The sequence below is a fragment of the Podarcis cretensis genome (assembly GCF_951804945.1).
Source record: "Podarcis cretensis genome assembly, chromosome: 6".
Classification (NCBI taxonomy): domain Eukaryota; kingdom Metazoa; phylum Chordata; class Lepidosauria; order Squamata; family Lacertidae; genus Podarcis; species Podarcis cretensis.
Window position 1 is genome coordinate 31,889,461 of NC_137175.1, and position 12,638 is coordinate 31,902,098.

A 12,638-nucleotide genomic window follows, 5' to 3' on the forward strand; every position below is an offset into this window, starting at 1 on the left:
AAGAGAGATGGCTGCCTCAGTTTGGAAGGTAATCATCGGAACAGCACATGAGTGAACTAATTAGAAGGGAAGTAGTACAAGGGAAGGTTGAGCCCATTCAAGTTACCTTATACAGAACCAGTTCATTAAGATCATAATAGCCCTGCTGGATCAGGTGAAAAGCCCAACTAGTCCAATACTCTTGCTCTTGCATTGGTCCACCTAGCTAATTATTGCCTACTCTAACTAGAGAGCTCTCCGAAGTTCCAAGCAGAGTTCTGGCCTAACAACTTTTACCTTGAAATTCTGGAAACTGTACCGAGGAACTTCTGAATGCAAACTATCACTGAACCCCTCATGCAATCTTCAGAATGAGAGAAAAAGCCTGAAAATTCTAATCCTTGGATTTTGCTCACCAAAATAGGCTTTCCATACTGCACCCCACCCCCGAGTTGGTTTACTCACAGACATGTCTTTGCCATGTAGCCTCCGCATTTCTTGTACCATTATGGTTTCCAAGATTTTATAATAAAGGATTTCTGCCAATTTTAACCGGTTAACGGCAAAATCTGCAATTTAAACAGAAAGTGTTTACATTTTTTACAATTTAATTGTTTTTGGTCTACAACTCCCATGATCCCTAGCTAGCAGGAACAGTGGTCAGGGATGATGGGAATTCTAGTCTTAAAACATCTGGAGGACCAAGTTTGAGGAAGCCTGCAACAGACAATTCATGGTAGCTACAAGTACAACCTTAAACAAAATGTTGCAGTGTGGAGTGCTCCCTGTTCAGAATCGCAGCCATTCTATTCTATTCCCTGTCCTCCTAGCTTTCCATTCCCTCACCTAACCAGCCAACATTCCTTGGTCATTTCAGGCCTCTCTGGAATGTGGGGAGAGGGGGCATTTGAAGAGTTTTCTATATTTCTGCAAACTTTGGGTTCCCATAAGACGGCTGATAACTGTTTTGTATGGGTAGTCTTTATAGCTACCTAAGGAACAGCACTCTTCCCCTAAAGATGGAAATTAGTACAGTATATTAAAATAGCTACATGAAGTATTCCCAACATGCCATTTACACAAAGAACTGAAAGTTGTGTTTTTGTTACCTTTGGCTTTGAAACATATGAAATTTAATATAATATTAATAATTTAATAATTTATTATTTGTACCCCGCCCATCTGGCTGGGTTTCTCCAGCCATTCTGGGCGGCTTCCAACAAAGATTAAAAATACATTAAAATGTCACACATTAAAAACTTCCCTGAATATGTTATTGTTACTTCCATTCCTACCTATGTGAGATCCTGGCTGATCATCAGTTGACCGTGTATAGTTCTGACAGAAAACTTCCCCTATCTCTTTCACTCTGTTCATGATCGTTTCCACAGGATTTTGTATACAAGACCTATAGTATAAAACCAATAAATTAGCGTAATATATGAAATGTTATGTAATTATCTTTTGATAGAAAGGCTTCCACTTACCACATTCTTTGGTAACTTTACTGCATTTTACTGCACTTCACTGCATTTTAAACTAGAACACATTGGCTGCATTTGCACATAGGTAAAGGTAAAGGTACCCCTGCCCGTACGGGCCAGTCTTGACAGACTCTGGGGTTGTGCGCCCATCTCACTCAAGAGGCTGGGGGCCAGCGCTGTCCGGAGACACTTCCGGGTCACGTGGCCAGCGTGACATCGCTGCTCTGGCCAGAGCCAGAGCCAGAGCCGCACACGGAAACGCCGTTTACCTTCCCGCTGGTAAGCGGTCCCTATTTATCTACTTGCACCTGGAGGTGCTTTCGAACTGCTAGGTTGGCAGGCGCTGGGACCGAGCAGCGGGAGCGCACCCCGCCGCAGGGATTCGAACCGCCGACCTTTCGATCGGCAAGTCCTAGGCGCTGAGGCTTTAACCCACAGCGCCACCTGCGTCCCGCATTTGCACATAGTGTTACATTTTAACAATGGTTTGCTCAACAAAGCATGAGTTGTCTAACAGACATGCAAAAAAGGCATGACTTGTTTCTTCAAAGATAGGTTTGTTCCCCAGATTAGTTTTCCAGCTGCTCTTGTAACCTGATGAATGTCAGGGGTGGGATGCCCAAATAAACCATGGTTAAACAAAGCTATTGGGTTCACACAGAACATCAAACCAGACTTAAAACAAGCAATGGCTTGTAAGCCAAACTACAAGGTATGACTTTCCTGTGGTTTGCTGTCAGAAAACAAACTATGGTTAATCTCCTGGGCTCATGCGTTCAAAAAGATCATATTTTAGCGTTATGTGTGAACCAAACTGTTATGAAAGGCTTAGTCTACATAAAGTCAAGGATTAGACTTATAGATTTGATGTTGTTTATTTAGCTTTAAATTATTTATTCCATTCCCCATTTGGATGTGCAACATTGCCTTACTTCAGCCATTCCCCACAACAACTTAACAATTGTTTATTCTAAACAAGGAGTGACTGGACATTTTGAAGTACTGTATAACTAACTTCCCAAATGATCATTGCCTTATAATAATCTTAGCACAAAATAAGTGGAAAAAGAATGCCCTAAATTTAGTAAACCACTTCCCAAAACAGAGCTCTGTAGTTCTGGAACTCCATTTCCATCTAACTTCTTCTTGCTGTAAGAGAACTGAGCCTAACTAACCCCCACCCCTGAATACCCAAGGCTGGGAAGCCATAAAGTCCAGTTCCTATAGAACAAACATCTACTGCTGCCATGACTAGCTGGAAGATTGTTGGATAAGGTGAGAGTATGATCAGTTTTAATTTTTAACTGCATTATTTATAGTAAAGGTAAAGGTACCCCTGACCATTAGGTCCAGTCGCGGACGACTCTGGGGTTGCGGCACTTATCTTGCTCTATAGGCTGAGGGAGCCAGCATTTGTCCGCAGAAAGCTTCCGGGTTATGTGGCCAGCATGACTAAGCCACTTCTGGCGAACCAGAGCAGCACACGGAAACGCTGTTTACCTTCCCGCCGGAGCGGTACCTATACACTTATTGTATTTCAAATCAGTTCACACAACTTCAGGGAACCAAACAGAAAGAAGCAACTTAATGAATTACTAACTACAAGTCATTATGTATTTTCCATGTAATACTGGAGTTGTAATCCAGGAATGACAATATGTTTCTTTGGATCCAGCCCTCAGATTATGATTAGATCATTTGACAAAAACCAGAATGGGGGAAGACCTACAGATCTGAGAGAAAGAAAAGGAGTATCCACTTACTCAAAAATAGCTATAAGCTGTTCACTAGGTGCATTTTTTAGCCCTGCTACAATGCTTTGTAACCGGCTTACACTCTGTGTTGCGGAAGCAACAGGAGTAATTACTTGTTCCTTCTCTCTAAGGTATCTCCTGCCAGTCAATGGAGTTGAGGGTGTGAAGGATCTTTTCTACCAAGTCAAAGAGAAACATCTTTCAATTGTTGTGGCCCATGGTTAACTTCACAAATAACACCAAACTTTAGATCACAGCTGCAGAACATGACACAACAAAAACATACCCAAAATAACGATCCCAGAAACTACTGACCGTTCAGAATTGAACTGTATGTTACACCGCTACTTCTTTTTTAGACTATGGGTTGTATCCACTGACAGGTGGGCTGGCCCCACTCTCCTATCAAAATGGCTTGCTTAGAGTAGTGCAACAGAGGATCAGGTCCACTGGTCAGATTCAGTCCCCCACCAGTGGTACACTCTTGTTTGGCTTACTGTACTGTATGAACAAGGCCACTGTATTGGTGTTCTCCCCCAATCTGCCAAAAAGTTATTTAGATATTGCATTAAAGGTAAAGGTAAAGGTACCCCTGCCCGTACGGGCCAGTCTTGACAGACTCTGGGGTTGTGCGCCCATCTCACTTAAGAGGCCAGGGGCCAGCGCTGTCCGGAGACACTTCCGGGTCACGTGGCCAGCGTGACATCGCTGCTCTGGCGAGCCAGAGCCGCACACGGAAACGGCGTTTACCTTCCCGCTGGTAAGCGGTCCCTATTTATCTACTTGCACCCGGAGGTGCTTTCGAACTGCTAGGTTGGCAGGCGCTGGGACCGAGCAGCGGGAGCGCACCCCGCCGCAGGGATTCGAACCGCCGACCTTTCGATCGGCAAGCCCTAGGCGCTGAGGCTTTAACCCACAGCGCCACCTGCATCCCTACAGATATTGCATTAATCGCGTCTTAATTTTTTAAAAGTTTGTAAAGATGAAACCATTTCTCCCTATTTTGTAACACCTGTTTACTTTCTGCAAGCAACGTAGTCAGGAAAACCAATTAATTCCCCTGTCCTTCTGGAAAGTGTGGGTATTTATTTCTCAATGTGGACAAATCACCTTTTAAAATGTGTTTTCAAGAACAGAGTTTGGATCAGGTACGCTGTATAATTCTTTCATACATATGAGCCTGCCTAAGCATTAAGATAAGTTACAGAGGTCCTGCTTTTTGGCCTGTAGATGAGTGCTGTTAGGCACATGGATACTAAGAAAAGTGCTCCCTCAGTGGTGGCACCACATGTTTGGAATGCTCTCTCTCTCTCTCTAGGGACATATGAATGTCCTCATCACTGCTCATTAAAGAAATAGCAACAACTATGAATATATTTTTCTTCCAGTTTGCTTTAGATTGAGTTGTGCTGGGGAGTTATTTTTTTCAGGTGGTTCCAATTTTTCTAATCTATGGTTAAAATTTTGAAATTGTAATTATTTTATGTGTTTAATTATAATCTTGTAAACTGTATTGTGAGGGCAGTGTCCCCTGAAAAGGCATAAAAAATGTACGTAAATAACTTACTATTGCTTTTTATGTACAGAGTTCAAGACATGTTGACTTAAAATACCTCATCCACTTTTCTTGCTGGAGACTACAAAAGCAAGCACACTTCTGTAAGACAACTAACATTACCTTCTCAAAATGCTGTTGAAGGTAACACTCTACATGAGCTCTTGTCATCACCTTGCCAGATGGCACATCAGTAGAAAACTTCCGAGGAGTTCCAATTTCTTCTTCTGCATCTTCTCCCAAGAAAACTCTCTCATCAAAGTCTCCTTCTGTCAGAACATATTCTTCATATTCTTTATTCAACGCTTTGCTAGAAGACAATATACACTATTATGAATTAATGTTAAAAGAAATCAAACTGGTAAGATTTTATGTTTTACCCATTGCTATACACACATGCTCTTCTACCTATGGTTTTCTAGTTTCTACAAGTTGATTTTTTTTTAAAAGCCAACTGTTGGGATAGAATGGAAAAAGGAAGCACTAGCAATTAGGGGGTCTGGAAAAGCCTTTTAAAATGTTTTACACCATTATTTTCATAAAATTTATATACCACTTGATTTAAAAAAAAATAACTACCAAAACTTAAAGCGGTTTACCAAAAGTAAAAACAGTAAATCAAGAAAAAAAATACAGCAGTACTTTAAAGCATACAAAAATTAAAGTACTAAACATTTTAAGCATCTGGGTAAAGGTAAAGGGACCCCTGACCATTAGGTCCAGTTGCGGACGACTCTGGGGTTGCGGCGCTCATCTCGCTTTATTGGCCAAGAGAGCCGGCGTACAGCTTCCAGGTCATGTGGCCAACATGACTAAGCCGCTTCTGGCGAGCCAGAGCAGCGCACGGAAACGCCGTTGACCTTCCCGCAGGAGCGGTACCTATTATCTACTTGCATTTTGAGGTGCTTTCGAACTGCTAGGTTGGCAGGAGCAGGGACTGAGCAACGGGAGCTCACCCCATCATGGGGATGCGAACCGCCGACCTTCTGTTCAGCAAGCCCTAGGCTCTGTGGTTTAACCCACAGCACCACCCGCTTCTCTAAACAAGAATGTTTTTAGCAGGTGCTGAAAAGAGTACAGTCGTACCTCGGAAGTCGAACAGAATCCGTTCCGGAAGTCCGTTCGACTTCTGAAACATTTGAAAACCAAAGCGTGGCTTCTGATTTGCTGCAAGCTCCTGCAGCCAATCGAAAGGCATGGAAGCTCCACTGGATGTTCGGCTTCCGAAAGAACATCCAAAAACTGGAACACTCACTTCCAGTTTTCAATTGTTTGGGAGCCAGAACATTAGATTCCCAAGGCGTTTGGGAGCCGAGGCACAACTGTATAGTGAAGGTGCCTGTTTAGGCACTGCCACACTATACGATCAAATTCTTTCTACTTGATTCAAATCTGGTAGCACCAACAGGACACAAAGAAATGTGCTTGGACATTGCAAATTGTTTATCACTTCCCTATAGAATTTTAAATAGCAGAGCCTATAAAACAAGTTTTTGCTTTAAACAAGAAATCCACTAATGAAGTTCACCTCCTGACTCAACAGTCAAGGGAGGGGCCACAGCTCATTGATCTAGCACCTGCTTTGCAGGCAGAAGGTCCTAAGTTTAATCCCTGGCATCTCCAGGTAGGGCTGGAACAGATTCCTATCTGAAACCCTGGAGAACTGCTGCTAGTCAGTGTAGACAACACTAGGCTGAAAATACCAATGGCGGCTTCTTATGCTTGCATGTCATAGTAAGCAACAAACCATGGCTTACCATGACTCTGGAAAATTAGCTGTATTCTGGGGCAAACCCTCGGTTTACTGTTAACAAGCATAGTTTCTCAGTTTCTCCCACTTTGCTCCAGCCTGCCTGAAGCTAGGAGAAACAAACCATATTTGGCTTAGCGTTTGTTCCTGGCTTCCACTAATGGTTTGTTTGGAGAGAAACATACAAAAGCTGGTTCTCATGAAACACTAGTCCAAGTCCCATGATTTGTTTCTCCCAGCTGCAAGTAGGGAAAGTGAAGGAGAAGGGACTGAGAAGTGCATTAGTGTTCTGCTTGTTCAAAGTAAACCAAAGAATTTGCCCCAAAACCAAGTTAATTTACTAGAGCTGGAGACTGCAACATGAAGCAGCTTCCTAAATCCGCATGCCTGGATTGTGCAGGAAAACAAGATAACGTCCTTCAGGATATTGTGTAGAAATACTCCAGAATAGAAATGCGCAGTATTTTAAAATCCAGTGTGCATTTACTGCCATAGCTTTCAATTCATCATTAGTAATACCATCAGATGGCAGAAGAGCCATTTCCAAAATGTTCTATCACCAGATTCACATACTGAAATAAAAGCATTCAGGTAATTTTTGAATGCGGAACTTACTTGTTGTCTGCAAAGTTACTACAATCCAAAAGACAATCTCCTTTTAAAATCTAAATGAAAAAACAAAAAAGCAGAAAAGCAGTTCAAATAATAAATAAAACAAGAACAAGCAAGCCAGTCTCTGACAGCACAGCTGTGTAACATCAGTTCAAGCAGCTCTGACACTTAAACATTATTTAGTCGGAACCAAAGAAAGACCACCCAGAAATGTTCTCCCCTATTTATATCAGACAAAGATAAATATGTGTTTAAAGCAGGCTTGAAGTTTTGATTAAAAATAAACAAAAAATTACCAATAGAACACTTTTGCCAATCATTCATCCTTTATAACCTACTCAATAATTAACAATGACTTTTGAGCGTATACCTCTCTATCACAGAGCTTCGAGATATATGGTTTAAAGTAGTGTTCCTTTATGGTCTTGGCTTCTACCAAAAGACCATCATGTAATTCACATAGTGTGGCAATAATGCATGGAGGCCCTTCAGAAGTCCTGACATCAGCTGTATGGAAGTCTTCTGGCAAACCTTAACCAAAAGGAAAAAAGTAAGTGTCTGTGATGAATTAGAAACTAATTTCAAGACTTGTAAAAATAAATAAATGCATGGGGGGCAATCATCATACCTTTAAAAGATGAATTCAATAGATCTCTCTTATGTGGACACACAAGTGCATTTGCAAAAACCAGATCCAAACAGCACAGAAGCAAATGGTATGAGTTCACTAAATCACCTCCAATCATATTAAAATTCCCTTTGGAACAAACCACATAAACACAATTAAGATCATATAACCCTTCAATTGAATATATGGAATAAAGTTAAATCATGACTTACCTTTTGTGTAAACAAATAACGTCCAACAAAAGTTGAATAGGTCTTTAACATTGCAGGGCACCCGTCTACAGAAATAAAAAGTCAAGGTTAAGTTCTAGAAAACTGTTCTTCCAAAAACTGTTCTTTGAAGATATGCAGCTAGAGCATTAACTTAAATCTAATTAGCAACTATCATAAACTGCATTCGCAATTTTAAACTTGAGTAGTACAATGGATTCCTCCATTAGCCATACTTCCATTTGTCTTGTTCAAGAATCCTTCCACCACTATCACCATCCCAATGAATACCTAGTTCTTTTGTAGTCCAAACTACACTATTTTGCAGAATGCTTCTTGTACCTATCTCAAGTTGGGCACCACAGGAATTGTATAACATTACATCAGCCTTCACCAACCTGGTACTGGCTGCAGATGATGGAAGTTATAGTCCAAAACATCTAGAGGGTACCAAACTGGCAACAGCTGGATTACAATTAGCTTCATTATTATTATTTTACACAATATATAATCCAAAATACCCCAGCATTTCAGTAGTACCTGTGCTTCCTGCTTCTTTGTAGCTTTGGTTGTTCCTCATCAGGATTTTTAAATATGACCAGGAATATTGGCTTAAACTTCTTGAAAATCACTGCTGACACTTCAAAGTTTCTCTCCAGTCTTTCCACTCGCTCCCGAAACTCCTGAGGCATATTTGACATGTCCATCCACTTTTTCATTTTACTAAAAAACTGAATTAAACTTAAAAAAGAATGACACTGGATTGTAGTCTTTACTATAGTTCATATCAGTATACAAGCTATGTACTTTACAGTTCTTGTGTTGTTGAAGAAGACCCATTTACACAAGCAAGAAAATCACTTGATTACAAAATGTTTACATGGCTCACAGTTGAATGCATGAACTGACTTAATTGCAAAGTCCAGGTCTGAGATGTCGTGAAGGTATATGAAGAAACTACATTAGTACTGCAATCAACAAGTATGCATATATGTTTGAACTAGTGTTAGAATTATCCTTTGACATATGCTATGCTATTTACCGGTAGTTTCTAACACTAAAGGAGTTTGCCTCACTACACTCAATCTGCAAAAATCTTCTGAAACCTCAAAGTAGCCAACTGTGCAATTTGAAAATAAATTTCCAGTTTAAGTATTTCATGTCTAAGGTTACCGCTATATGCACAGACCCATTTTTTAAAAAATAGTAAATTATGAACTTATGGAGCATAAAATCATAAGCACACCAAATTACTTAATGTCTTCAGACTGAAAAAAGCTAAAAGCGGTATGGGCACTCACCCATTTATTTTCAAAAAAGTAATACCTTAGTTTTGCTGAGCGTAGTATCCTGGTGAGTGAGACACAGTTTCCTTCCCTCAGGCCACTTCCTACAGTGGGGATAATACTCTTACGGCAAGCAACATAGAGCGCACAGGCCAACCAATGTACTGTTTCCCCCTGCAAAGATAAATAAACAATGGCCTTTAAGGGAACAATCCTCAGTTTATACTCTGGTTTTTGATTCTTTTAAACTAAACTAACTACTAAACTTCTCTTAAAGAATAACTTGGTACCAACTCTGCTTGATGTACTTATTAGAAGATATAATAGAATAAATAATGTCAAATTCTAATCAAAACAAGCACTATGAGTTGGATAGCTATTCTGAATTTGCGTTAACTCTCAAGCAAACTGACAATCCCATATTCAATCATTTTCAAACTGTGTTCGAGGGTACTCTGGGATTGCTCACAGAGAAAATTCTATGAAAAGCTTTTATGAAAGACAGCTTGTCCACTGCCACCAATCTTTTCTTGAGGTATGTTGTGTTCTGAGGTCCACTGAAATTCACCAACATCCCACATGACTGGACAATTATAAAAGTTTTCTAACTAGATTCTGAACACATGCAGAATTCTCTGCTAAACACAGAGCAGATGAAATGTTCCCTGAAAAAGACACCAAGTTTTAAAGTCACTGTCTTGGATGCAAGTCAAATATCTGCAAAGTTACTAAGCAACAGCATTATCTGTCATAGAACACGTGCTGAGAAGTTATTTTCAGCTCCTGCTTCAATTTTTAGCATTAGAAATGAAAACATGGAAATGTGTCACTGAAGGAGAAGAAATATGGCATAACTTTTTATCTAACAAAGTTTTCAGGCCAGCCAGGTTATCTATCTTCTGCCATTGTCAAATGTCTATCAGCAAAGAGACAACACTTTGCTTTCAACTTGCAAAAAACTACCAAAATCCTAGAAACCTGACTCAGTCTTTAATCTCTTACATGTACAATATTAAATATCTGAGCTCAACACTGAACTCCAAAGCTTTCAATCCTGTGCCTAATGCACATTTTGACTGAGTGGTTAAGTACTGGAATCAACTTGGGAGACGGGAAATTTTTGAGAAATCTCTCAGCAAATAAATAAGCATGAATGCTCAGTAAACAGTCAACATCCCATCCCCTCTCTGCAAACTTTGTGCAAAGCAATCAGCACGAATGCTAAACAAACTGGTTGCCTGGTAGCAACTCGGGGCCAGGAGCAGGTGGCGTTCTCCATGTCCGTAGTCCATCTTAAAAGGAAACATCCCAAGTTCTTGCCCACAAGGTATGGGAGGCATAAGTGCCCAGGGCACAACTCATCAGAACCTACAAAGCTCCTTAGAAGGCTATGATTATTTAAATACAGCTTAAGAACCCTTAATAATGCACTTTTAAGTGAAAGCTGAGCTGCATAGTAATGAATCCATTTTGGTGACGGGGACAACACAAATGGATGTAAGCAGTGGAGAAAGAAAAGTTTTGAAACTTTGGTTCCTGACTGGTACTTGTTTACTGAAGACCTCGACTTAATTCCTGGCTCTTGTGGGAGGCCCCCGTTTAAAAGGCCGTCGCCTGCTGTCAGGCAAGTTCGCGTGGAGGAGGAGGCTGGCGGCTGCTCCTCCCTTACCCAGAGTAAGCAAACAGCTCGGTCAGGAGTGAATGGAGGAGTGAAGCCGGCAGATGCAAGAGAGGGGTCGGCGCCGGTGGGGCGGGAGAGAGCAAGCAACAGCGGGGGTCGGTGGGAGGGCAGCCTGCCAGGGAACCCACGAAGTCCGGAGCCCGGCCTGAAGCTACTGAAAGCTCCCCAAAAGCCCTTCATAGTGGCCCGCAGCCCAGGTGGGACTCAGCCGCCTCGTCCCTTGAGGCGAATTAAAACCCTCACGCAGCCCGGCGCGCTGAGGCCACTGGAGGGCAGGCCGCGGGGAGACGTCTATTCACCGACCGACCCACCCTCCCTCCCTCCGCACGACAGGCTGGTTCCCACCTCCAGGCTGTAGGTGCCTCGCAGGGCCGTGAAATCCCGAAGGGCCTCGGCGGCGCTGCTGGCGTCCAAGTTGAGCTCCTGGCAGAGGTGGCCTATGGCGGCCCGGATAGGGCACTGGCTGTCGGCCGGGTCGTCGTCTTCCCCCGGCATGATGATGCTTCCACCCCGTCCCGCGAGACCCGCAGCGTAAAAACAGGCCTCCCGATCGCCCACAATCCTTTGCGCCGAGCGCGCCAAAACGGCCTCAGCCACTCAGCGAGCGACGCTCGACTCGGGCTCCTCCCCCGCCCGGTGAAGCCTCTTTAAATATCTAGCGGCGTTTTCGCCATCGGTAGATTCGCAAACATTTTCGAAGGTCGTGCGCGGGGGCGGGGATGGGGGGGGGGGATAAAATGCACTCCGATGTCCCAAATAGTACTAATAAATGGTCCCCCCCAAAAAAAGGGAGTCAAGAGGAGGGAAAGGACACGGTCAAGCGAGGCTGAGCTGCTCAGCTCCACGTTTTGCTAGCCTCCCTATCGGTTCTCCGGGGTATCTGTCCAAGGGACAGCAGGGTAAAGAAACACTTCCTCAGTAGAAGTTGTTGTCACTTTTCCAGCTCAGGTTCAAAATAAACAAACAAAAACCGCAGTTATTTCCTCATAGCAACAGGAAATTCTTATATATCTGGAACGGCTTCCTGATAAAATCTTAAGCTTCCAGGTTCGGGGGGGGGGTGGTCAGTTCTGGACGAGCTCGAGCCACACCTTTCACGTCATAAACAGTAATAAACGGAGACGAGGAAGGGCTGCTATTTATTACCTAGGTCATCCCACCCCTCTAAGTTTTTTTTAATAACTCTGCCCTAACTTTCTGGACTTTTCTTTCTTTTTAAATGGCGCTATCATGGCTATAAAAAATGCTTTATATGTTTGGTCCTTGTTGTCAAAGACTGTTTACAAATGAGAGAGGAAAAACTCTGGCCGATTAAACAAATCAAGCATTTTAATTTACAAGCCTGGGGTAAGAAATAATGCACACACCCACACCCAGGTTGTTGCTTTCAATTTATGCTTGAATTCCCCCCCCCCCCCCGTTATCTAGATTAGGGTGAACCTACACTGAAAACCACAGAGCCTAGGACTTGCCGAAGGTCGGCAGTTCGAATCCCCGCGACAGGGTGAGCTCCCGTTGTTCAGTTCCAGCTCCTGCCCACCTAGCAGTTTGAAAGCATTTCAAGTGCAAGCAGATAAATAGGTACCGCTCCAGCAGGAAGGTAAACAGCGTTTCCGTGCGCTGCTCTGGTTTCGACAGAAGCAGCTTAGTCATGCTGGCCACATGACCTGGAAGCTGTCTGCGGACAAATGCCAGCTCCC

The 12,638-nt window shown here is 42.6% G+C and overlaps 1 protein-coding gene across 5 annotated transcripts in view; it reads right to left on the reverse strand.

The window, feature by feature from the left end:
* The window catches only part of RBL1 (RB transcriptional corepressor like 1), a 25,086-nt gene extending 13,600 nt beyond the window's left edge, over positions 1 to 11,486 (reverse strand). For 3 of the 5 annotated variants that reach the window (XM_079978987.1, XM_079978986.1, XM_079978985.1), the window contains exons 1-11: positions 11,284 to 11,485; positions 9,298 to 9,431; positions 8,512 to 8,712; positions 7,975 to 8,039; positions 7,763 to 7,891; positions 7,505 to 7,665; positions 7,138 to 7,187; positions 4,896 to 5,082; positions 3,227 to 3,393; positions 1,275 to 1,387; positions 445 to 548 (exon numbers count right to left, since the gene is read on the reverse strand). In XM_079978987.1, the coding sequence (XP_079835113.1) occupies positions 445 to 548; positions 1,275 to 1,387; positions 3,227 to 3,393; positions 4,896 to 5,082; positions 7,138 to 7,187; positions 7,505 to 7,665; positions 7,763 to 7,891; positions 7,975 to 8,039; positions 8,512 to 8,712; positions 9,298 to 9,431; positions 11,284 to 11,433 (1,461 nt within the window). In that variant the 5' untranslated portion in view covers positions 11,434 to 11,485. Of the gene's footprint in view, positions 1 to 444; positions 549 to 1,274; positions 1,388 to 3,226; positions 3,394 to 4,895; positions 5,083 to 7,137; positions 7,188 to 7,504; positions 7,666 to 7,762; positions 7,892 to 7,974; positions 8,040 to 8,511; positions 8,713 to 9,297; positions 9,433 to 11,283 lie in introns of those variants that run through there. The other 2 variants (XM_079978988.1, XM_079978989.1) reach the window with 2 other exon arrangements.
* Between the last annotated feature and the right edge of the window lie 1,152 nt (positions 11,487 to 12,638).